The sequence below is a fragment of the Micropterus salmoides genome, unplaced genomic scaffold (assembly GCF_014851395.1).
Source record: "Micropterus salmoides isolate LMB-PRFRI ecotype aquatic unplaced genomic scaffold, ASM1485139v1 Ms_hic_scaffold_1, whole genome shotgun sequence".
Taxonomy (NCBI): domain Eukaryota; kingdom Metazoa; phylum Chordata; class Actinopteri; order Centrarchiformes; family Centrarchidae; genus Micropterus; species Micropterus salmoides.
Window position 1 is genome coordinate 54,619,487 of NW_024040040.1, and position 27,524 is coordinate 54,647,010.

At 41.8% G+C, this 27,524-nt stretch overlaps 2 protein-coding genes across 2 annotated transcripts in view; both read left to right on the top strand.

The window, feature by feature from the left end:
- The first annotated feature begins 2,487 nt into the window (after positions 1–2,487).
- LOC119897152 (enoyl-CoA delta isomerase 2-like) lies at positions 2,488–3,721 on the top strand. Its single transcript, XM_038710738.1, has 2 exons — positions 2,488–2,660; positions 3,322–3,721. Exons 1-2 carry the CDS (start codon positions 2,526–2,528, stop codon positions 3,475–3,477), a joined length of 291 nt encoding a protein of 96 aa, XP_038566666.1. The 5' UTR covers positions 2,488–2,525; the 3' UTR covers positions 3,478–3,721.
- An 11,986-nt stretch (positions 3,722–15,707) lies between these two features.
- The window catches only part of sugct (succinyl-CoA:glutarate-CoA transferase), a 98,969-nt gene continuing 87,152 nt past the window's right edge, over positions 15,708–27,524 (top strand). The window contains 10 exon segments of the mRNA XM_038710758.1: positions 15,708–15,823; positions 15,825–15,987; positions 16,688–16,736; positions 16,825–16,898; positions 16,976–17,061; positions 17,168–17,218; positions 17,365–17,485; positions 23,305–23,396; positions 23,677–23,820; positions 26,803–26,898. Of these exon segments, the coding sequence (XP_038566686.1) occupies positions 15,734–15,823; positions 15,825–15,987; positions 16,688–16,736; positions 16,825–16,898; positions 16,976–17,061; positions 17,168–17,218; positions 17,365–17,485; positions 23,305–23,396; positions 23,677–23,820; positions 26,803–26,898 (966 nt within the window). The 5' untranslated portion in view covers positions 15,708–15,733.

Sequence of the window (27,524 nt, forward strand, 5' to 3'; positions counted from 1 at the left end):
TTAACTTTTCACTTCTTTGTTTGGGAGTTTGTTGTTCTTTCTATTCATATCTAGCTCTCGTCTCCTCCCTTTCTATTATAGCCTCTCTTTTTCCATCTCTCCTTTATATCTGAACTCACCCTTTAAAGAGCCTAATTCTTTTTCTTCTTCTTCTGCCTGTACTGGCCCTTGACTGCACTTACTTATATCTTTCTTCCACTTGCTGTGTACGTTTCTTCATCTATTTAGACCTTATCTACCAGGATGGGCTCTTCATTATTCTGTCTCAGTGACTACTTTTCCTTCACTGACGACTATATCGTATGTCAATATTATCTAACTGTTGGTCAAACTGTTTCTCTCTATTTTCCCTTCATTCTGAGCTTTCTCTATCTCTTATCTGACGTCTTTTATTTTATCTTTAACTACTTAGTTGTGCTGTTACCACATATGTTGCTGCCACAGCTCCCTCCTTTGACCACCTTTGCAGTTAATATTTCTTTTTTCTGCTCTTTACCCTTTAATTTCACCTGCTGTTTGCCTCCCAGGACAGCCATCGCACACTCACTGCGAGAAAAAGAAAAGACGGTTAATTTTCAAGCCACACAACCAAGAAACTAGAATGAAACAATTCATTGAAAGAAACTCAGGCAGCTCCCCTTGTTTTTATATCAAAGAGCTATTCAACTGAAAAATCATCAAAGCAGAGTTTACTAAAAATAACTAACATCAGTGAAACTAACAACTATTAAAATATCAAATTCATTTTCTCACATCTAATACAAAATTGATGGCTCTCAATCCCTTCTCCAACTTAAATCCTTCATAGATAACACCTCACATTGCTGCTTATCAATCTGTACTTCTGTTTCAATAACTTAGCAAACTTTATCAGATGTCATAATTTTTCTAGTTTGTTCCTTCTCCTCGACCAAAAAGTGTCTTCAGCCTGTTATTCTGAACTAAATTTCCTTTATTATCATAATACTTCAGTAGGCTGTTTCAACTGCACTTTTCTTTTCTGTATCCAGCAGTCATTGCCGTTCTTTTACTAATCTGCTTACTGTCAAGCTGTTATTGGTTCAAAAAACCTTTATAACTTCTGTTATTATTAACTCATGAGTAACTTGGTATAACGTGCTGTTGTTATACTATAAAGGTGCAACAGATCACAAAACTCTCATATAACTTTTGGTTTAGGGCTGAACTGCTCTCTTTTTCTCTCTCTGCCTGCTGTCCTCCCCCACATGGACACACACACTCACAGACACTCACACAGCTGCAGCTCAGCCGACTTGCATTTGAGGAACAACATACAAGACAACACAACATTGATCATGCATTCACACTTTCAATCATACGTTTGCACCCAACTCTCACAACCGAGTGGTTCCCAATCCGTATCCGCTTTCTCTTATTTAGTAAATTTAGTTCATTTGTAGCAAATTCAGTTAAATTTTGACAATTTTCCTTAATTTATTTTTGTACTTTAACTAGGTTCAAGAGTGAGGAAGCTTTCAGGAACTTCACCTGGGTGGAGAATCCTGTACTCAGACACACACTATTATGCAGAAATTTTAGAAAAAGATTTTCAGAGGTGTCTCTGAGATACAGTCTGTCCATCCCTGGTCAAGGTCATCCTGCCCCTATTCAACACTCCTGGCTGGCTCGCCACGTAATGTCGTGTAAAATTCAAGACTTGGGCCAGATAAGAAAGCTTGATCTTTTACCAACATTTTTATTATCAACAAAAACAGAATACAAAAGTTCCACCGGAGTGAGTCAGAGATCGGTGCAAAATAGAGCCCCATTCTGTTACCAGAACAGAGACCCGAGTCCACATGAAAACCATGTAACGACTGACTTTCACCTCCTTTTGGACCACCTTTTATACATCATCATCATTTATACATCATCTCTTGGCTCTCTTTCCTACTGGGTCTGGGAAAGTCCCTGACTGCCTGCTCCTCCTCTCTGTGTCCTCTGCATGCACTCTGCTTGATCATGCCATTTCATCCATAACCTGACTTTTGTGGAATAAACTGGTGTTGTTTGTGCTCTGTGCTGGAAACAGGACATTCTTACTGTGATGGACTATATTGATGTATGTTTTTGTAATACAACTTTCACAAAATCTGCTTCTATATTTTCCTTTGCAGGTGTTGTTGATGCTGCCTCACTGTGCTCCCAAAGCAATGTGCTACTGCTGAGCCTGGGCAGTTATATACAGAGAGGAGCACACACACTCAGAGCTGTAGAGTTTTAACACTGTGATCCTAACTTTACACTGTAAAATGACACTTTAAATGATGACAATGTAGAACACCATTGCTCTAGTAATTATGATAACAATTTAGGCTATAATGCTCCAAAATAATTCACAACAGGTTCTGTTAGTTTCATGTGAGGAAGGTCTCAGCCTCCTCATCATCAGCGCTTCATACACCTCAGCGTTTATTCACCAACTCTGTTTGTGGTTATTCACAAACAGCTTGTTGTTGTTGTTGTAGTAATAAACTGCCCCCCCCTCCCTTTAGGCCAGTGAGATGCTGCTGTTCAACAAGAAGCTGACGGCGGTCCAGGCCTGTGAACTCGGTCTGGTCACCGAGGTTTTCCCTGACAGCAGCTTCCAGTCGGAGGTTTGGACCAGACTGAAGGCCTACGCCAAGCTGCCCCCCAACGTAAACACACACTCTCTGTATTTTAGCGCTCCTGCTTTGTTCACTTTGAGGAACAGGTCGTGGTGCGTTTTCTCTCTCTGTAAAACTGCCTGTTTCCTGGCCTGCTGTGGGAACACATTTAGACAAATAAGCGCAGGTCTCCATTAGAAGTGAATCCACGTTGTGAATCCGGTCATGTGAAGTCCGTCGCTCTCTGTCTGCTAACGTCTCTGCAGCCTGATGATGTTTACGTTACGCTGCTGCCTTCAAAATAAAAGCACATAAGCCGTCTGTCGGACTTAGATCAAATGAATGACGCGTATCTGATATTATTGGATCATTTTTATACAAGTAATATTCTGTTTTAAGTAAATAAAGTGTTTCATAGTTGCCTGTTTCAGTCCTGGGACGCCCGTCAGGGTCAGCTCAGGGATTTTAGCAAATAATCAGAGTTTTACGGTATGCACCTCCTCTACAGAAACATCTTCTTCTCTTTCAGTTTGCTGCTGTGCAAACCTTCCACAGTTCAGATCAGGAGAGAAAGTTTTAGAGGAAATCCAGACGAACAACCATCAACAGAGCGCAGGACTCTGAACCACTAGCTGGTCCAGACCAGAACCTCTGCGGCCTGTTGGATGATCACTGTGGAGAAAAGCTAAATAAGTCTCTCTCTCTCTCTCAGTCTCTGGCGCTCTCTAAACAGCTGATGCGCTCGGTGGACAGGGAGCGTCTCCACGCGGTGAACGACGCCGAGGTGGAGCGTCTGATGGAGCGCTGGACGTCGGACGAGTGTTTCAACGCCGTCATGAGCTTCTTCCAGGCCAAGGCCAAACTCTGAGCGAGGTGTGAGTGTGAACAGAGGGGATCGGTAATCGGGGCGAAATGTAAACGGCGGTGGGAGCAGCTCCGTCCTGCAGGCGGCGTGCCTCCACACGCTGACCCGTTAGTTCCCTCCTGAATGAGACTGATTCTCTGGAGAGAAGTAGATTAACTGCTGTCTGGTTTACTGCGTGTGAAACTGTCCTGAATGTTACTCGTAGATGAAGAGCAGCCAGCCAATCACAGAGCAGCGCTAACGTTAACTAACCTTCACTCTCGCTGCAGCCTTCAGTTGTTACCGTTAGCTTTTAACCCTGATTGTAACTTTTATTATATTTTATGTTTCTTTTAAACTTTTACATATTTCCCTGTTGCTTTTATGTTTTATGTAAAGCACTTTGAATTGCCTTGTTGTTAAAATGTGCTATACAAATAAACTTGCCTTTCCTTAGAGATAATGCAGCCGCCTGTCTGACTGAGAACATCACGATGTCTGTAACCTTCCTCTTCCTCTTTCTCGAGGTTAAAGTGCCTTAAACTCTTTGTAGCTCGCCACTCTGTCCCCTCAATTAAAGAAACTTTGGAATTATTCAAAAGCGGACGAGTTGTGTTTTATTTAAACGGGTTACCATGGAGATCCACCTGTTTAGACCTGAGCCAGGTCTCTGTGGTCCCGGAGAACCCGAGTCTGGATTCGGGGTTCAGGCCTCAGGTGTTAAAATTCGACAGGCACCTCTGGGTTGCGGCGACAAGACCAAAGTGAGCTGTCACTCAAAGATAGAGCGCTTCTCGCTGTTCATATTAAATAAGATACTGCAGAGACATCCGGCCACACGACTTGGTTGCTGGGAAAGGTTTTGTTAACACAGCTCAACGCTTTGTTAATGTAGCCACTAAAAATGGCAGACGTGACGTAGAAGATGCTCTGCCTCACCCAACCAGTGGATCCAGACATGTTGAGGAGAGAGCGCAGGCGTCTGTGGCCACGGAGATAAAGGCCATCATTGAAACATATGGATGTGCCGTCACAACAGATACGGCCGGAGGATTACCATAAAACATCTTTCATATCCAGCACCATCCATCACACAAACAAACAGTGACTTCTGTCCAGTTTCCAGGGTGTAAATAAAGGCCTTGTTTGTGTTACTCAGGTTTCATTTTTAGTGCATATTATGAATACAGTGGTTTTTGTAGGCTCTGCTGCAGTCTCACCCCTAAAGTCCACTGACTCTGGAGGGTGCAGCCTGCCCCACGTTAGTGACGTGTTATTAATTTGTCCTTCTACTGCCGTCCAGCGGGCTGCCAGGCCGCATGGTAGTGACATTGGCTAGATGGTGACAGTCCCAGATGTGTCGCAAGGCTTCATGATCCACTGACTGCAAACCAGGAAATACGTTCCGATAACTTTGTTTATCTCCGTAATGTACCGTCATGTAGATATCTGCGTCTGAGTGGAGTTTGCAGGCTACATCGTAGCTGCACGATGATTCACGGGTATAACCTCTCCCACCTGCAGTTCAAAGCGAGGACTGTGAGCGTGATCATGGAGGAGACTGTGTCGCTGTTCAAAACACTGCAAAACATATGATAGAATGATACAAATATATTTGTATTTGTTGGCGTAAAATAATCGTTTTGGTTGTTAACTCTGCTTCATGATTTAAATCCCTGCTGTGGTCGGACACTAGGACCCTGAGGGCCAAGCTGCAGAGCAACATTACCATAATTCAGACAGTAGCCACTTTAAACAGGATCCTTATCCTATAACAGCTGACATGAAAAAGTATTGATTGTATGTTTGTCTGCATCCAAACTACAGAGCAAAATCACACTCTGATTGGACCAATCTACAGTAATTAGTGTGATTAAAAAGCATTCTTTGGACCTGCAACTTATCTCAGACAGATGAATTAGACATGGTTTTACTTTCTCACACATGTAGATGAGCAGCTGGGTAGAGTTTCAGTCACAGAAGAACTCCGTCCGGCCTCAGTGAATTCCCTCTAAAAGCAACATTACAGCACCTTTTGTCCAGCAGAGGAGAAATGGAAGAAGAGAACATGTCTCTTTTTACTTGTTAACATCTTGGCTTCTTCACTGGTTGGAGACAAACGTGTCGTTCCATTACAGTAACAAGTGCAAAGATATTGCAGGCGAAGGTTACGCCCTCCCCGTCTTTCAATCCTTGAGACGTTTCTGGTTGTTCGTGTATCAAATATGAACACATGTTAATATTCGATGACACTTTACTGCATTATTTTGGCAGGTGCACCTGAGGTGGTGGACAGAGTACTGACAATATACCTCAGACCTGCAAAGAGCTAAAACACTGACTGTGAGCTCAGAACACAAGAACCCAAAACTAGTTTGTTCAAGAGTTTCACCCAAAACTGAGGCTCCAGACCGTTTCAGTGAGGGAAAAAAAGATTAAATTAATTATTATTCAATTAGAAAAACCTACATGTGTGTGATGTGGTTAAAGAGATGACTCAGAGATACTGTAGTCTGGGGACATTTACGGTCTTTCCCAATGTCAGAAAGTTCAATCAAAGTAAGTTAGTCTATCGTGGCTGAACAGGCAATATTGTGATAATGATTTTATACACCACATTGTGAATCTGAGATATATTTGGAATTTGATTGACTATATGTCTAATCAAAATCTAAATAAATAAACTAGATGTGTTCATTCTGTCGGCCCATAATAACCATGACAGAGCAGCATTTACCTTCACATTCTCATAGGGCCATTTCTTCTTCACTCTTTACTTTGATGTCAGGAATATTATTTATTTTACATTGACACTGACATAAGTAACCTGTTTTACTAATGTTATAGTTATTTTAAGGCACATTACATTTTGAATTAAGTTACTGTAATAATCCTTGTTTTTAGTCAAATTACATAAAAAAGACCAAACCTCTCAACACCAGAGAGACTTTTCTCCCTGAAACGGCAGAAGTGACCAGAGCACCTTTGTTTTTCTGTGTAGAAGTAACGTTAGCTGTGTTAGCAGCAGCTAACGTTACACACAGCAACATACATACTGTGCTGCTGTCTTTGCGTCTTTCTTGTAAAATACATCACAACAACCCACAACAAGCACATTGCGGCAAACCGCAGGCGTCCTGTAGGTGCTGCTGAATCAAAACGGTGTCTGAACGGGAGGCCTCGTCAAAGATGAGGGTCATTTTAAATTTTTATTATTATTTTTAATATTTCATTTTTATTTACTGCGAAATTATTATTATTCAATTCACTAGTAGTTTGATTGGGCAGGTCTCCACAAAAGGGTCTTTACAAATTTATAAATTAATTAAGGAAATTTTGCATTGATAAAAGGTCACTTGCTGAAGCACCCAGCGCACTTGCGTCCTCTAGGCTACATAGTGATTTAGGTTTCTTCTGGGATAGAGGATGTCTCTTACATAGACACACACACACACACACACACACACACATATATATATATATATATATATATATATATATATATATTACACATTTAATTTAAGTGATCTGTCACTCAACATCATAATGTGAAAACCCAACACAACGGTTTATCTACGTATCAGTCTAGTATCGGTTCACCAGCAGGATTATCGCTGTAGTAAGAGATGCACAGTTTACAGTTTTCCTGGCTGATTTTTTAAAAGGTCTGACCAGCCGATTCGAATTTTGGCTGATTCTGATTTTATTTCCAGATCTATAAGTGACAGCAAACACAAACTATTTATTGGGAAAATCTCCATCAGCACCAGTATAAATGTTAGCTATTCTCACTGGGGTCTAATGAAACATTGATTATAAAATAACATTTTCACTGGAAGGAGCTGAAAATATATTGCACACCATTTTAATTCTACTTAATTCTCTAATTTGTTTTTGTGTTTAATCACAAACTACAGTAATCCTCTCACCTTTCTTTTCCCCTCAGACACAGAAGCTACACCTGTCTCTCTCTCTCTGTCTGCTCTGACTTTATTTGTCAGCAGTTTTATTTAAAGGAACTCTCGTTTCGTATGTTTTCATTCTGTTTTCCCAGCAGCAGATGAGATGCGTGTGGAGGAGGCTTGTTGTTAATCACCCATAGAGACCACCTGGTCTGAATGACATCATCACCATCACTGTTGCTTCACCTGCTCCCTGCTTTAAATATCCACCGCCTCTCTTCCTGTGTGTTTCTCTGCAGATGTAGTGAGCGTCGCGTCTTCTTCACTCTCCTGAATAACTTCCACACACCTGAGAAACGTTTCAGCCCGTGTGTCCGTGGCTGTGACACGAGGTTACTGTCTGTGGCGCAGCATGATTGTAACGTTCAATGTGACCGGCAGAAAATTGGATATTTGAGACTACTCTGCCCCGGTCACCGGTCGAAGCTGAGTAAGAGGGGAGAAAACGGCCTATTTCAGTCCCCAGCTGATCAATCTGTGCGTCTCTAGCTGTAGAAGATGAGTTCCGGTCCAATAAACTGTTAAACAAGCTACCAAACAAGCTAGGTAATGTTATAATAACAGAGTGAGCTCATGGGGAAATAATCGGTTATCATAACTTCTTGTCATGATTAATTCATCGATGACTCAGCATCATCTGTATTAAAGTCCAATGTTTAAAGTACAGCCCTGCAGCCTGCTTAACATTACTGGAGCTCCACAACTACTGAAGGATCAGAACTGGTTTTCTCCTACCGGTCTCCTCTGAGAGGGAAAGCAGGCAGTGGACCAAACTACTGTGAGGCAAGAGAGAGCAGTAGTTTTTAATTCTACGTGGCCTTTACTCTGCTGTGCTTTACATTACTGCTCCGCTGGTAAATAGCTTCTCCCCTTCAGACCATCTGACCGACACAGTGTGGGGCTGCATGCTGCATGTGAAACTGAAACAACCAAAACACTACAGATCAGGCAGAAATCTCTCACGTTAACTTCAGCAGCTCACAGTCAAAAACAAAGCAAGGCTGCGCTTCAGGTTTAAGATGATTATATTGCAAAACTCTACCAGTTACGCTGCTGTCTGGATATTTTGCGCCCTATAAGCAACCACCTATGTCGCCTATTCCACGGGCCGGCCATGAACTGAAATATTCAGTATCCAAAACAGGAAAGCTGTCTGTCATCCTAAGAAGAACTAAACATGTAAAGACAAAATTTATAAATATGGTCCATAATAAGAGTCCAGCCTGAAGAAGTCGTGCTGCAGTAATGTGTTTCTCTTCTTCTTCTTATACTAAAGTAACCATTACATCAGAGGTTTAATCTGATGTTCACGTCTGCCTGTTGCTTCAGCTGCATCTTCTTACTCCATCAATGAAGCTCTGCCTCCATCTACTGACTGAAACATAGAACAACACTCTGACTCTGACCCGCTGAGCTTTTATCCCGTTTCCTCCTCCAGAATAAATTCTTCTACAGACGGTTCTGTCAGCTAGATACAAGGTCAGTGGGAAGACTCTGATGTCTACATGAGATAAAAAAGTTTCACTGCCTCACCTTCTGATTCCATTGGCCTTTTTGGAACCATAAAGATTCTACGTGGAACCATAGATACTACATGGAACCATAAAGATACTAAGTGGAACCATAAAGATACTACATGGAACCATAAAGATACTACATAGAACCATAAAGATACCATGTGGAACCATAAATACTACATGCAACCATAAAGAAACTATGTGGAACCGTAAATGTACTATGTAGAACCATAAATATACTAGGTAGAACCATAAAGATTCTACGTGGAACCATAAAGATACAAAGTGGAACCATAAAGTTTCTACGTAGAGCCATAAAGATACCATGTGGAACCATAAATATACTACATGCAACCATAAAGAAACTATGTGGAACCGTAAATGTACTATGTAGAACCATAAATATACTAGGTAGAACCATAAAGATTCTATGTGGAACCATAAAGATACCATGTGGAACCATAAATACTACGTGGAACCATAAATAGACTACATGCAACCATAAAGATACTATTTGGAACCGTAAATATACTACGTAGAACCACAAATACACTACGTGGAACCATAAATACACTACATGAAACCATAAATATACTAGGTGGAATCATAAAGATTCCAGGTGGAACCATAAATGCACTACATGAAAACATAAAGATCCTATGTGGAACCGTAAATATACTACGTAGAACCTTAAATACACTACATGAAACCATAAATATACTAGGTGGAACCATAAATGCACTACATGAAAACATAAAGATACTATGTGGAACCATAAAGATACTAAGTGGAACCATAAATACACTACATGGAACCATAAAGATACTATGTGGAACCATAGATACTACATGGAACCACAAAGATACTACATAGAACCATAAAGATACTATGTGGAACCATAGAAACTACGTGGAACCATAAAGATACTACGTGGAACCATAAAAATACTATGTGGAACCAAACAAAATACTACGTGGAACCATAAAGATTCTACGTGGAAACAAAGATACTACGTGGAACCATAAAGATTCTACGTAGAACCATAAAGATACCATGTGTAACCATAAATATACTACATTGGAACCATAAAAATTCTATGTGGAACCATAAAGATACTACATGGAACCACAAAGATACTACATAGAACCATAAAGATACTATGTGGAACCATAGAAACTACGTGGAACCATAAAGATACTACGTGGAACCATAAAAATAGTATGTGGAACCAAACAAAATACTACGTGGAACCATAAAGATTCTACGTGGAAACAAAGATACTACGTGGAACCATAAAGATTCTACGTAGAACCATAAAGATACCATGTGTAACCATAAATATACTACATTGGAACCATAAAGATTCTATGAGGAACCATAGATACTACTTGGAACCATAAAGATTCTATGTGGAACCATAAAGATTCTATGTGGAACCCTAGATACTACTTGGAACCATAAAGATACTTTGGGGAACGATAAATATATTACATGAAATCATAAATATGCTACGTGGAACCATAAAGATTCTACTTAGAACCATAAAGATACCATGTGGAACCATAAAAATACTACGTGGAACCATAAAGATACTATGTGGAATTATAAAGATACTACGTAGAACCATACAGATACTACGTGGAACCATAAAGATACCATGTGGAACCATAAATACTACGTGAAACCATAAATATACTACATGCAACCATAAAGATACTATGTGGAACCGTAAATATACTACGTAGAACCTTAAATACACTACATGAAACCATAAATATACTAGGTGGAACCATAAATGCACTACATGAAAACATAAAGATACTATGTGGAACCATAAAGATACTAAATGGAACCATAGATACTACATGGAACCATAAAGATACTATGTGGAACCATAAAGATACTATGTGGAACCATAGAAACTATGTGGAACCATAAAGATACTATGTGGAACCATAAAAATACTATGTGGGACCTTAAAAATACTACGTGGAACCATAAAGATTCTACGTGGAAACATAGATACTACGTGGAACCACAGAAATTCTATGTAGACCATAAAGATACCATGTGGAACCCTAAATTTACTACGTGGAACCATAAAAATTCTATGTGGAACCATAGATACTACTTGAAACCATAAAGATACTTTGGGAAACGATAAATATATACATGAAACCGTAAATATGCTACGTGGAACCATAAAGATTCTACGTGGAAACATAGATACTACGTGGAACCATAAAGATTCTACGTAGAACCATAAAGATACCATGTGGAACCATAAATATACTACGTGAAACCATAAAAATTCTATGTGGAACCATAAATATACTACGTGGAAGAATAAAGATACTACATAGAACCATAAAGATACTATGTGGAACCATAAAGATACCATGTGGAACCATAAAGATACCATGTGGAACCATAAAGATTCTATGTGGAACCATAGATACTACTTGGAATCATAAAGATTCTACGTGGAACCATAAAGATTCTATGTGGAACCCTAGATACTACTTGGAACCATAAAGATACTTTGGGGAACGATAAATATATTACATGAAATCATAATATGCTACTTGGAACCATAAATACACTATGTGGAACCATAAAGATACTATGTGGAACCATAAAGATTCTACGTGGAACCATAGAGATTCGATGTGGAACCACAGATTCTACTTGGAACCATAAAGAGACTACGTGGAACCATAAAGATACAACGTGGAACCATAGAGATACTACGTAGACCATAAAGATGCTATGTAGAACCATACAGATACTATGTGGAACCATAAATATATTACATGAAACCATAAAGATACCACGTAGAACCATAAAGATACTATGTGGAACCAAACAAAATACTACGTGGAACCATAAAGATTCTACGTGGAAACAAAGATACTACGTGGAACCATAAAGATTCTACGTAGAACCATAAAGATACCATGTGTAACCATAAATATACTACATTGGAACCATAAAGATTCTATGAGGAACCATAGATACTACTTGGAACCATAAAGATTCTATGTGGAACCATAAAGATTCTATGTGGAACCCTAGATACTACTTGGAACCATAAAGATACTTTGGGGAACGATAAATATATTACATGAAATCATAAATATGCTACGTGGAACCATAAAGATTCTACTTAGAACCATAAAGATACCATGTGGAACCATAAAATACTACGTGGAACCATAAAGATACTATGTGGAATTATAAAGATACTACGTAGAACCATACAGATACTACGTGGAACCATAAAGATACCATGTGGAACCATAAATACTACGTGAAACCATAAATATACTACATGCAACCATAAAGATACTATGTGGAACCGTAAATATACTACGTAGAACCTTAAATACACTACATGAAACCATAAATATACTAGGTGGAACCATAAATGCACTACATGAAAACATAAAGATACTATGTGGAACCATAAAGATACTAAATGGAACCATAGATACTACATGGAACCATAAAGATACTATGTGGAACCATAAAGATACTATGTGGAACCATAGAAACTATGTGGAACCATAAAGATACTATGTGGAACCATAAAAATACTATGTGGGACCTTAAAAATACTACGTGGAACCATAAAGATTCTACGTGGAAACATAGATACTACGTGGAACCACAGAAATTCTATGTAGACCATAAAGATACCATGTGGAACCCTAAATTTACTACGTGGAACCATAAAAATTCTATGTGGAACCATAGATACTACTTGAAACCATAAAGATACTTTGGGAAACGATAAATATATTACATGAAACCGTAAATATGCTACGTGGAACCATAAAGATTCTACGTGGAAACATAGATACTACGTGGAACCATAAAGATTCTACGTAGAACCATAAAGATACCATGTGGAACCATAAATATACTACGTGAAACCATAAAAATTCTATGTGGAACCATAAATATACTACGTGGAAGAATAAAGATACTACATAGAACCATAAAGATACTATGTGGAACCATAAAGATACCATGTGGAACCATAAAGATACCATGTGGAACCATAAAGATTCTATGTGGAACCATAGATACTACTTGGAATCATAAAGATTCTACGTGGAACCATAAAGATTCTATGTGGAACCCTAGATACTACTTGGAACCATAAAGATACTTTGGGGAACGATAAATATATTACATGAAATCATAAATATGCTACTTGGAACCATAAATACACTATGTGGAACCATAAAGATACTATGTGGAACCATAAAGATTCTACGTGGAACCATAGAGATTCGATGTGGAACCACAGATTCTACTTGGAACCATAAAGAGACTACGTGGAACCATAAAGATACAACGTGGAACCATAGAGATACTACGTAGACCATAAAGATGCTATGTAGAACCATACAGATACTATGTGGAACCATAAATATATTACATGAAACCATAAAGATACCACGTAGAACCATAAAGATACTATGTGGAACCATAAAGATACCACGTAGAACCATAAAGATACTATGTGGAACCATAAAGATACTACGTGGAACCATAAAGATTCTAATGTGGAACCATAAAGATTCTACTTAGAACCATAGATACTATGTGGAACCATAAATGTACTACGTGGAACCATAAAGATACTATGTGGAACCATAAAAATACTATATAGAACCAGAAAGATACTACGTGGAACCATAAAGATACTACGTGGAACCATAAAGATTCTATGTGGAACCATAAAGATACTTTGTGGAACCATAAATATTCTGTGTGGAACCATAAAGACACTACATGGAAACATAGAGATACTACGTAGACTATAAAGATACTATGTAGAACCATACAGATAATATGTGGAACCAATACGATACCATGTGGAACCATAAATATACTAGGTGGAACCATAAATATACTATGTGGAACCACAAAGATTCTACGTGGAACCATAAAGATACTACGTGGAACCATAAAGATACTATGTGGAACCATAGATACTACGTGGAACCATAGAGATACTACGTAGAACCATAAAGATACTATGTAGAACCATAAAGATACTACGTGGAACCATAAAGATTCTATGTGGAGCCATAAAGATACAACGTGGAACCATAAATATACTACGTGGAACCATAAAGATACAACGTGGAACCATAAAGATACAACGTGGAACCATAGAGATACTACGTAGACCATAAAGATACTATGTAGAACCATACAGATACTATGTGGAACCATAAAGATACTATGTGGAACCATAAAGATACTATGTGGAACCATAAAGATACTGCGTGGAACCATAAAGACACTATGTGGAACCATAAAGATTCTATGTGGAACCATAAAGGTTCTACTTAGAACCATAGATACAACGTGGAACCATAGATACTATGTAGAACCATAAAGATACTATGTGGAACCATAAAGATACTATGTGGAACCATAAATACACTATGTGGAACCATAAAGATACCCTGTGAAATCATAAATATACTAGGTGGAACCATAAATGCACTACGTGAAACCATAAAGATTCTACTTAGAACCATAGATATTATGTGGAACCATAGATACTATGTAGATACATAAAGATACTATGTGGAACCATAAAGATTCTACGTGGAACCATAGAGATACTACGTGGAACCATAAAGATTCTACATGGAACCATAGAGATACTACGTGGAACCATAAAGATTCTATATGGAACCATAAAGATACTATGTGGAACCATAAATACACTACGTGGAACTATAAATACACTACGTGGAACCATAAAGATACTATGTGAAACCATAAAAATACCATGTGGAACCATAAAGATACTACGTGGAACCATAAATACACTACGTGAAACCATAAAGATTCTACTTATAACCATAGATACTACGTGGAACCATAGATACTACGTAGAACCATAAAGATACTATGTGGAACCATAAATATACTACGTGGAACCATAAAGATGCTATGTGGAACCATAAAGATACTACGTGGAACCATAAAGATGCTATGTGGAACCATAAAAATACCAGGTAGTACCATATCCCATTTACACAGCTATGTTTTTTTTCTAACTATCATTTGTGCCACCCGTCCTTAAGCTGCTGAATAATCTGACATAGAACAATGTGCAATAAATTTTAGAGCACTTTACTTGCCATCTTGGTTGAATAGGCCTACATGCAATTAACATAAGTACTACAATAAAGTTTAACCTAAACTATATAAGGACATTTCTAACATATCACTACATACACTTCATTGCCATTAAAATGTCTTTGATGACACTTTTAATTAGACCAGTTGCCACACATTTGTGACAGAATGTTTCTTTTGAGGGCTCACTCAAAAACAGCATCTGTCTGTTGTGGGGTGGAGAAAATAGAGGAATTAATTCAGATTAAAGGTTTAGTTCGTTTAAAGAAGAGACAGGGTACAAGGGTTAGTTTCAGTAGTGGAGTAGAATCAGCTATTGATCTTATGTTGATGTCCAATGAATCAGCTGGCGGCAGCAACTGAGAGGAGCTAAATGACAATATTATTGGAAGTGATCATTATCCAACCGCAATCAGTTCTGAGCTGAATTTTATGGTTGAACTTTACGAGGTTACAAGATGGACTCTAGGTGAGGCAGACTGGAGATCATTTACCAGTTCTTGTGATGAAGAGTTTAATAAGATCGTCATGTCAGGACAAATTAATGAAAGCTTTATTAAATACAACAACAAACTGGACTCAGCACAAGAATATAAATGTAACAAGGATACAGAAGGTGGTGATAAGATAATGATCCGTCTGGCTGCCATTATCCAGAAGAAGACTTCTTTCCTTCATCCGGACCTTTACTTTGAAAGCGAGGCCCGGAAGTGTTGTTCCGGTGTGTAGCTTGACGCTAACAGGTGGGAAGATGTCTGCTTCTTTCAGACTGTTGAAAAGCCGTTTTTCGGCTCTCTGTCCGGTTGGTTTCACTTCACAGCCGCAGAGGAATCATCCGGTGAGGTGTCCGGTCGGAGGACGGTGGCTGTCACACACACAGACAGGTAACAGGTGCTGGAGCTAAAGCTAGCTGGCTAATGTTAGCCTCCAGCTGTCACTGCTAATCCACAAATAAACATCCTCACCTGATGAAAGAAGTGTGAAAAGTGAGCGGACACGTTTTAAACTTTGTTAAATGTGTCACTGCGCTGACAGGACTCACATTTCTCACATTAACTGGCTCCAGAAACTTTAATTAGCTTTGTTGGTCAAAGTCTAATTCAGGTTTGTTAAGCTAGCTGCTCACTGGAAAGTTTCAGGCTTCTTCCTCTTACAATCATTTAGCAATATATCAATATATCAATATATATATGTATATAAAGAGCTTTCTAACTGCTGATTAAAATGTGAACAGGCCAAATAATCCCAGCTCATAATCAGCATCATGTTTATCGGCCGGTTTCTCCACAAATCTCTCTAAATAAAGATGAAATAAGGGATCAATGATTGTGTGTGAGAAACATTAACAGCCAGTTATTTCCCAGGAATCCTTTCAGTCAATAACTTCCAATCACACTCATTGATAAGACACAGTGAGGCAACAAAGCTGTCGGAGGTTCAGAAGAAGCTGTTAATGGTGAATTATTGTGAGCAAACAGCAACAGGCTCAAAGAGTTTCACCATCTTTAGCTGCTTCAGTGTATCACTGTACTGTAAGAAGTTGACTCGTATCACCCGGCTGTTTCTCTGCTTCACCGTCTGCAGGAGGAAACCTTCGACCACTGGATGGCGTCAGAGTGTTGGACATGACGAGGTCAGAGTCCGTCTGAATGCTGCGGTAATATTCAGCTTTCATGATCACATATAAAGTTTTTATGTGAGACCTTTGAAACTGTCTGCAGAGTCCTGGCCGGTCCCTTCGCCTCCATGATCCTGGGAGATCTGGGAGCTGAGGTGATTAAAGTAGAGAGACCAGGTGAGTCGGCGTCTGTGGCGTCACTGTGCTCCACTTTCTTGTGAGTGTGAGTGTGAGTAAAGGACTGTGGTGAACAGGTGCAGGTGATGACACCAGAGCCTGGGCTCCTCCGTTTGTCGGCACAGAGAGCGCCTATTTCCTCAGCATCAACAGAAACAAGAAGGTAAGTGTGTGTCAGAAGGTCTGATTCTTTAGCATCCTGTCAGTAAACTCAGGTTCAGCCTCATGTTGTTCTCACAGTGTTAATAACGAGCCTCGTCTGATTTCAGAGTATTTCTGTGGACCTGAAACATCCCAGAGGAGCCCACATCATCCAGGAGGTAGGACTCACTCCCAGCAGCAACCTGTACGACGGTCTGAAGTTACCATCACGGAGCCACATGGAACATACGTCACACGACAGTAATCATGTTGTCTGTCTGTTTGCTTTATGTCCATTACATTTACATCACATTGTGTGTCTCAGCTTGCAGGAGTGTGTGACGTGCTGGTAGAGAACTACCTCCCAGGGAAGCTTCAGCAGATGGGTTTAGGATACGAGCAGCTGAGCAGAGTGAACCCACAACTCATCTACTGCTCCATATCAGGTACTGACTGACCGCATTGTTGTCATTCACATTGGTAGCAAGTGGCAACCTCCGGGTCTGAAACATGCCTTAAACTACATTATCCAAGGAAGGTTAATATCAAGGGCTACTATTACTTCTTCAGTTCTGACTGACTGGTAGAAGCTACTCATGATTCCTCACACCATCTCTAGCTGAGAGTCTCCAGACAGAAACAGCAAATGGAAAAGCTTCGATGGGGCTGATATAATCTGCACCACTGCTTTACAAGCAGAGACGAGTAAAACTGTCCTGTGCTTCAGAGAAAAACAACACTCTGATTTAAAGGTTTCTAGCTGTTCATCTCACCTCACTGAATCGTGCTTTCAGTTGCGTCGGAGGCTCGTTTAAAGGCCCATTACAGTTAACAGGCGGTGTGGCGCTCTCCTCAGCAGGAAGTGGCTCTGCTGGCAAAACCGTTGTGGTGTCTGGATAATCTGTAACGGCTGCTGAGTCACACTGGAACAGGGAAACGGGGGTTTACTGGGAAAGAGTTGCTGTGCTGGTTGACCAAGCTGGCAGACGTTACTGTATGAGTGGACTGGAAACATCTGAGAGAAAGGCAGGAACAGAGTCAGGATGTCACTTTTACATTTACTCATTTGGCATGCTTTTATCCAAAGCGACTTACATTTGAGGAACAACATCCAATCATCAACAATGTAAGAGATCTACAAGTAACAATAGATACTAGTAAGAGCTGTTGCATATGGTATCAATGGGATAAATACTCAGGGAAAGGGTTAACAAATACTGCAATCAATACAAGATTGATTTTTGAGTGGTCTTTTATTGTGGCCAACTTACGACCTTTTATCATGGCCAGCCTAAGGCCTCTTATTGTGGCCAGCCTTAGGCCTCTTATTGTGGCCAGCCTAAGGCCTCTTATTGTGGCCAGCCTTAGGCCTTTTATTGTGGCCAGCCTTAGGCCTTTCATTGTGGCCAGCCTAAGACCTTTTATTGTGGCCAGCCTTAGGCCTTTTATTGTGGCCAGCCTTAGGCCTTTTATTGTGGCCAGCCTTAGGCACACCTGTGCAGTCCCCATGCTGTCTGATCAGCATCTTGATATGCCACACCTGTGAGGTGGATGGATTATCTCGGCAAAGAAGAAGTGCTCACTAAGATTTTGACAGATTTCTGAACAATATTTGAGAGAAACAGGCCTTTTGTGTACAGAGTGAAAGTCTTAGAGCTTTGAGTTCAGCTCATGATGAATGGGGGCAAAAACAAAAGTGTTGCCTTTATCATTTTGTTCAGTGTAATTGTAAGGGGATAGAAGAAGAAGAGCACAGGAAGTGCTTGTTGGAGGTTAGAGGTCTGCTCTGATGGCGTGTGGTAGCTCGTTTCTCCATCGTGGTGTCACAGATGAGAACCAGGACTGGGATTTCCCTCATACTGATCAAACTATGTCGACAGTCCGCTGTTAACGACGGTTTGAGACGTCCGGTTTGACTGTGGAAATAAAGTCAGTGGATCGATACATATTCAGATCAGGTCGCATATTAACACCCGGTGGAACTGATGGATTTTCTCTCTCATCAGGTTTTAAGTCTCTGGAAGATGATTTTCATGGCAAAGAACTGAAAGTAATGTCTGAAATGAAGGATCTCAAAGCTGATGGATGATTTGGTGAATGATCAGCAGAATCTGTGGAGAGTGCTCTAACTGTTACTGTTGGTGTGGTTCTTACAGAACCTGTGATTTAGTAAAATGTGGCGACATTAATAGTTTTCAGATTGAAGCTGCTGCCAGTTAAACTTCACAAGGAGACTTAAATAATAATTCTGATTAGTTGTTTTCCAAGATCCTTCTGCACCTGTTTCACCACCAGCCTCAATTTATGCCTTTCTTTTTCCAGCTGTTAGTAGCTCCTCAGTCTCGCTCGTGCATTGCATTATGGGAGAATAGTCTGCACTGTCAGCAAACTCAAAACTTGTCTATAGTTAGTTTTCTGCCTGCTTTCAGTGAAATCTGTTTTTGTCTTTTAGGAAACAGCGTTTGTCATAGAGGTGTATTTACATCCTTATATTCCTAATTTAAACAGGTTAGCCTACTTCTTTGTCCTCTAGATCATGCAAATGGTCCAATTTACCCAAATGATGTCAAAATATTTAATTTGATTCTTTAAATCTGCAGAAATATAAAGCTCTTGCTTTCTTCCTCATTTCTGATTGAAGCTTGTTTTCCGGCAGACACTTTTAGTGTGTAAGTTTATTAATGTTTCAGTCCTTTCAGTCCAGTCCTAATTGATTGGGAGTCGTGAGAGGACGGGTAGACCGGCCTCTCTCCCTCCTTCAGCCCTGCAGTTCTCAGACTGAGCCGCTAGGTGGGGCTGGACTCCACAGTGAAGACTTCAGAGAGCAGCTTTCTGCCGGCTCTGTTTCCTCTCTGCAGGCTGTGAAGTGAAGCCAGCGGCGACACGCACACATTATACCACTTATTTAGCTTCACACTGTTTCATGTTGGATTTACTGAGGCTTCGACGGCGGGGGCTGCTGCCCAGAAACACACACATACCAGCTTTTTACTGCGAGGCCTCTGTGATCTGTAGTGCGGCGTGTTTTCATGGGGTCTGTAGTTTGCAGCTCGTGTTTCCTGCAGAATCCTTCACTTCATGAGCTGCTTTCTTTCTCTTATGTCTTATTATCAGTTCTGCCCGCTTGCTTTATTGGTGTGAATAATAATAAATCAACTTCAAACGAGAGTCAGCGAGCATGTCTGAAGGTGCTGGACCAGTACAGGTTCACATCCTGAAGTCCTGTTAGGCCCCCGTGAAACGTAAAGCTTGTCCTGAGGGCGGCGCTAGAGGGAAGATCCTGCTGTTGCCTGAATCTAAAAGGTTATGGCTTTGTACAGTGGCCTGGAAGGCTCAGCTCTACATTTTCAGACGTTCGTCAGTCTCACTCTGCACTGATCCAGTACGCCGTATTACCGTAGGACGTTCAGTGACTGGTGTCATGTTGCCGTCTGGGTGCAGGAGTTGCAAAAGATCAGCTCCCGTCTCAGCATCTCGGCTCTGCTTCGTAGCATCAGCTGTTTTGCACGTTACCATTCTAACATTAGCATCTTGTTAACAAGCCCATGTTTAGCTTATTAACACAACAGCTTTTAATTAAGTTTGCTTTAATAGCATCAACGGTCTCTAAACGAGGTCTCGCAGATTTATCTTTTCACGTTTTCTGTATTCCACATTCTTCCTCCTTGCCTAAGTCTGACTCCTACATTACCCACAATGCTACAGGAGATTGGGGAGCGTTGTGCTGGTGTTGAAACACTATGGAAACAAAGCATCTTTAGTTTGCACAAGTTGACCACGACGTGCATGTTGGCGTAGGCAGTTCCAGTCTTCGCTCCTTCGCTAGTTTACACAGTTCACAACATTTCGTACTTCTTATTTAAAAGTCATTTTTATGACCGTGAATAAAAGCTAAATCTGCGTTTTGTTATTAGTGACTAACATTAAAGTGACGGCAGCTTAAAACTAAATCTTAAAATGCTAAAAAATTTAAAGTATAATGTTTAATATTTAGATTAAATGAAGCTTAATAGTACCGTGAAATCCACTGAGAACCTCCTACTAAAATCTGTTTCTCACTTTTAATGCTCATTACTTCCATTCTCTTCCTTTTCTCTGTGTACTTTTCTTCCTCCCCTTTATTTAACTTCCTTTAAGTCTTTCCCCACTTTTCTTTCTCCATTCCAGCTTTATCACTCCCACATTTTTTGTTTTCCCTTCCCTCCTCCTCATCCTCCTGTCCTTTAGGAAAAAAACTACATTACCCAGGAGGCCTCATTAAGCTGCAGCAGCTGGATGCAGTGGGCAGATTTACAGCCTGGTTTCATCCTGAGCTGTCTGAAACGGAGCGGGATGCTTCGTGGATTGATGTCCTGATCCCCAAAAACTGTAATTCCGTCTGTAACAAAAGGAGGAAAAACGGCCAGATCTCCAGCAGGAAGTGTTTTAGTGGAGCCGAAAGTAGATTTCATGATGTTCCAGTCACAGCAGGTTGTTCAGGTGCTGACGGACCTTCTTTGACGTGTCGGTGCCCGTTGGAACTTTTTAATGACGGGTTCTAGAAACGTCTCATTCCCCCTGATCGTCTTACAAATCGTCCTTTGGTTCTTAAATCGATCTCCTTCCTTTCAGGCAGCCAGCCTGCAGAGAGCGGATCCGTCACAGTCCGTATTTACAGTCGTTGATGTCAAAATGATTCGACCCCCACTGCAAATCAGGGTTAGTGTCAAAATGTACAGATTTTCTGCTGTTTGCAATGAACACACCCAACAAAAGCAATTAAAATAGCTCAACAAGGAATTCTTCAAGTGCTTTCCTCAAATTCAGCCTGACACCGGCTTCCGGCAGCGTTCCTGGAGAAGCCCATTCCTCGTGAGCAATGGCCGCCAGTCCAGTAATGTTCCTGAGTTTTCCTTCTTCAAATCCCACCGGGGATTTTCTGTTGGGGCTCCACTCAGCTGACGTGTGATCCCAGCACTTCTCCTGCGGCCCAGCCTGGGTGGAATTTGAGGGACAAGCTTCAGCTTCCTCACAGACAGCGTGACGTTTCCTCCTTGAATGTCCTCGTACTTCGGTGAATCCTTCTTCTTAGCATCACAGATTACGGTCTAGACCTGCTCTTTTATGAAAAGCGCTGCGAGATAACTGTTGTTGTGATTTGGCACTATATAAATAAAATTGAATTGCTTTCCACACGCTGCAGGTTTGCAAAGCAGCCCCACGGCATCGGCGAGCGATCTCATCCTCCAGCGTGCTGAGAAGTTCCAGTTTTATGTCCCAAAACTGCTGGGGCTTGTTTATGAGTTTGAACATACTGGGGCGAGGGTTTTGCACAAACTGCCTTCTCTGAAATCTGGTTGCAGCCGTTGGTAGTTTCCCTTTTCTGCCCCCTCCAGGAAGTGTAACCACTGTTCCTCTGAACTGCGCCTCCAACGGTGTCTCTAGGAACCTTCACTGTGAAGGGCGGTGAACATGTGACACTCCACAAACCCCTGGACAGTTCAGGTATTTCATGTGTTCCAGCTCAAGCAAACCTGGTGCAACTAATAAAGCCCTTCATCAGCTGCGTCAGGTGCGCTTGGGCTGAATGATTTACAGACCTGAGAAGTGATTATAAGATGCATTTTCAGTTGCTTTTGTTGGATTTGTTCATTGCAAACAGCTGATCCAGGCATGTTTTAATGGATCGGTATCAGATAACGGAGATCAGAATCTGATCGTGCTGCTTTCTACCAACTAAACCTTCATTTCTAACCAAAGACACGTTTTGTATGTTGCAGTCTTTGTGTTAAAGAGCTTGTTTGTAGTTCTTAATGTTTTGTTGAACAGTGTAGCTGAATAATCTCCTTATCATGGCCTGTTCTGGTGTTTTGGAATCGCATCGATAACAAAACGCCTTGTTGGACAGCTGCCGTGATAACAACTCACAATGTTTCCTCACTCTAGGCTGCCACGCTCGTAACGAACTTGCTGCTCACGCTCACTCTGGAGTTTATATCTCAACATGTGACGCAGTAAAAGTGTCTTCAGGGTTCAGATCTGTGAATCCAGTCAGTGGGCCGGTTATCACTTTAAAAGCATTCATGGAAATGTTTTTTGTTGACGTGAAGCGAACAGAGTCTGGACTCTTTAGGAGATCAATCTGGCTGTTTAGTCAGAGCGGCAGACTCAACACACAGCTGGAATGTGGTTTTCCGACCGTTTGATTCCCCGCTGTGTTTCCCCTCAGGCCAGAGAGAAACCGGCCCGCTGGCACAGAGGCAATAATCTGTGTCTGTGTGTTCAGGTTACGGGCAGACCGGTCCTCAGTCTCAGAGTCCAGGCTACGACTCCATCGCCTCGGCCGTGTCGGGGATGATGCACATCACCGGGCCAGAGGTCAGACTCTCTCTCTTCCCTTCTCTCGTCCAGTAACAGCCTGTCAGATCATCATAAACTGTCCTGACCTCGTTCCTGCATCTAGACCAGTTAAAGCACAGCACAGGCCTGCAGCCGCCTTCGGTTTAAGATTACAACATGGAAACCTCCTGTTCACTACACACTGTTCTGGATCCACTGTGTTGTCTGAGTGCCCTCAGTGAGTCCAGGCGTGGACTCTGCTTCCTGCTAACTATCCCAGAATGCAAGTCTAATGCTGCTATTATTCCTCTGCTGGCAGGACGGCGAGCCGGTGCGTCCCGGCGTCGCCATGACAGACCTGGCGACGGGGCTGTACGCGCACGGAGCCGTCATGGCCGCCCTGCTGCAGCGCCACAAGTCGGGGAGGGGAGTTCACATCGACTGCAACCTGCTGTCTTCACAGGTAACGGCTGAGTGATCACCTCACCGACCAAATCAAGTCAACTGAGAGCAGCTGTGACATCTAATGAAAAGTTTAAGCAGCTCTTTGTAACTTTGTACCTAAAATATCACCTAAATAGGACATGCTGCTTTACAGCGTTGTGTTCAGGGTCTGCTGGTAAATCACACTGCTGACGCTGCCTGTCTGATTCAGTCCTTATCAATGGGGTGTTTCTGATGGGAGAGATAAGCAGAGGTGTCACTGCGGCTTTTTGTGTGTGTGGGAACTAATAACGGATCCTTTAAACAAGCCATTGATTTATCCTGAACGGCCCGGACAGTTTAAACACGGTAATCAATGTTGCTCCGAATGTTTTCGCCGTTTAAACAAATCAGACGTTACATAATCTTAAAACCGTCGGGGGGGCTCTGAGACGGATGGGATGACACGTCGTCCTGGCCTCCGAAGCATTCGAGACTCCCAGGGTGCGTTTGATTTGTGGTGTCAGGACATGCTGCCTGTGTGACAGTGTTGCTTTTAAAGGCATGTTTTATGTTTTATGTATCTCATTTTTCACCTCTTTCAGTGGGAAAGACGCTGCGACACAAACCAGTTCAGCTCATTTGGTCCTCCAGAGAGAAATTCACTTTGGAATAGAAACACAGAAAAGTCTGTTTCCTGTTAGTCGAAAGATAAACAAACCTTACTGGCGTTCCTGAAGTTAGTTTTTGAAAATTGTGATAAAGAACATTTTAGAATTGAAAGTAAATCTTTGACTATTCGTAGAACACTGACTCTGTTTCTAAACATATCTTTACATTTCTGTGCTCTGTACATCAAAGTTTGTGTAGAATTTAAAAGGAAGAAATGGGTGGATAGACAATAGAGACATTGATAGATGATAGAAAGATACTGAATAGAGGGATGGATAAATTATAGATGGATAAAGATGGATGGCTGGCAAAATATGTATGACAGCAGGCTGTAATTGTTTTACGTGGCTGCGAGGTCTCTATCTCTGCGGTCGACTTCCAGGGCTGCTACACATAAAATACCCACAATCCACCCCCAATATCCCATGCTGCGTTCCTGTACGAAGTGCTGCGACCACAGGCGCGCCGACCAGAGATGAACAATGAGAGCACAAAGCCTCACAGGATCTGGATCCATGTGGACGGGTTTAAGCCCAGTTTGGTTTGGTTGTCAGGGGAAATTTAATCATTACAAACCAATCGGGGTTCACAGTTGTATCTGCGTGAGCTGCCTGCAGGTCCCGGAACAGCTGGAAACATCGGGGGGGGGAGAAGTCAGAAGTCTGAAGTTCAGCTTGAAACGGCTTTAAATTGTTGTGGTTGTTGGAGGAAGTGGCTCAGCCGTGCAGAGAAACACCAAATATCTGAGGATGAGAAACAATTTCAGGCTGTTGCTGCGGGGGAAGTTGAGACCACGGAGATGATAGTCCTCATCCTTTTATCTGGTGATAGTACATTGAAGCAGAATGTAAATGCCACCTTTCTGTCCGAGGGTGTTTCCACGTGCAGCCGACTCTTCCTCCTGTCGATCCGTCACTCTGTCCTGTCAGAATACATTTCTCAGACTCAGTGACTCCCTTTTTACACTGGGCTTCTTGTATTTACAGTCGTCACCGGATGATTAATGAGCCGCCAGGTGACCTACCAGCAAGGCGCGTGAGGTCAAAACTACTACATCTTCATTGTGAGTGCGACGTGTTCAGGCTTCATCAGAGTCGTGGGAATGAAACGTTAAGCGGTCTTTCTGCAGTGTGGACCAGCCTTCATGTAAAAGTCTGCCTTCACCACTTCACTGAGGGTTTTTAGCTGCTGTTTGCTTCCTCTCACCGCCGCTCAGTTTGCGGATGTTTCTTCTCACCACATGAATCAGCCTGAACAGATTCACCCTCTGATTCTCTTGTAATTCATCTTTTTTAGCCTCGTGCAGGATTGAACGTGAAATTGAGTGATTTAAAGCTGCCGTCTGCTGCTGCTGCTGACAGACTTTAATACGACTGCAGCTCCTTTGTGACGCTGATTCAAAGGCCGGGTTCTCTCACATGTGGTGTCACAGTCCTCAGCAGTAGCTGGATATATCCCGTTCAGCCTGTAGTTAGAGCGAGAGACGAGGCTCTGCTGTGGGTTTGAGAGTTTAAACAGAGAATAATATCAGTTTCTAAACAGAGCAGTGATTGACAGCACCACCCATCTGAGTGTCAGTCTGCCTCTGCTCCGTCACGTCAACATCAGATCTGCCGCTCCTCTTCTCCCTTCTAATCATGCACTTCCCTACTTCGCTTTCCTCCGCTTTCTTCTTTAACAGAGGCTCAGTTAAGAAACGAGCACGAATATGACGTCAACGTCTCGGCAGCTGCTGGATGGGATGTGATGTGATGTGTGATTATTATTATTATTAGAATAATAATAACAAAGTAAGTAAAGAAACATAAAATATAGAGAAACGAATATCAACGTTTGAACCTTTGGTGGTGTTTTGGTGCTGCAGCATGGATGATTTTTGTCCTCATTTTCAACCAGCAGCAGCACTTTAGAAACACCTGAGAAGTGCTGGTCTGAACTCAAAGTGGCTCTATACTTCAAGGTTTCACAGAGCGCAACACTGAGGGTGAAGAACAGCACGTGTGGATGGATGTTGGGAGCAGGTCGAGTGTTTTTAATGAGGTGTTTCTGACGGCTGGTGCGGCGATGAAAACAACAAAGGGACGGGGATTTGTTTGGAGCAAGACTCGAGGCCGATCCGTTCGCCAGGAGCCGTGGAAATTGATTCTCAGGTTTTCAGCTGCTTCTAAAATCAGCCGCCGGTTCGCTTTCCAGCGGTTATGTGGCGGCGGCGTCGGGAGGAAAGAGAGCAGAGCTGTGGTTTTTGTTCTTTTCGCGACTAGTGAGCGCCGACTTCCACCAGCGAGAGGAACGACTGACGACAGCTCAGATTTAACACCACTCTACCTCGCTCTGTCTCTCTCTCGCTCAGGTTTCCTGTCTCAGCCATATTGCTGCTAACTATCTGAACGCAGGGAAGGAGGCGAGGCGCTGGGGGACGGCCCACGAGAGCATCGTACCTTATCAGGTAACGCTGGTGAAGCTGCCTGTTTCTGCTTGTGTGCCTGCCAGCAGATAGTCATTTCTTTCCTCCATGAGTACAAACAACATATTCTGCATGTCTTAACCTGTAAAATCCACGTGACACGTATAGCAGATAGTCATAGATCATCAGACTGGGCCTAGTTTCTCACTCTCTGCTGCCTCCCCTAGTGACCTACTGACCGCCCATTCTGTGTTCCCTTCATTCAATAATCTGGGTGAACAACTGCTCATGCAGCTCTTCACTGACCATCCTGAATGAACTGTTGCATCCAAACATTTAAAGAAAACAATCTGTATGTTCTGCAAGTCTGGCTTTAACCACACGTCTCGTGCCCATGTGGACACTAAAGTTCCCTTCTTAAGTTGATTTTAATGTTCGTGCTGAGCGACAAACTTCACAGGCCTCATTCTAGGGGGAAAAGGAAACGTTCCAAAGTTCAGCCAAAGCTGAGTTCAGGTGGGTATCTTCCAAAGTTAGGAGGTGGAGGTGGAGGTGGGGGATTTTAGCAGTTCGGTCGTCCAGGGTTTACAGCGCTTACATGAGCCGCCAGTTTGAATCCGGCTGGAGACCACAGTTCACGCCATTCCCCGTCTGTCTCCCCTCATTTC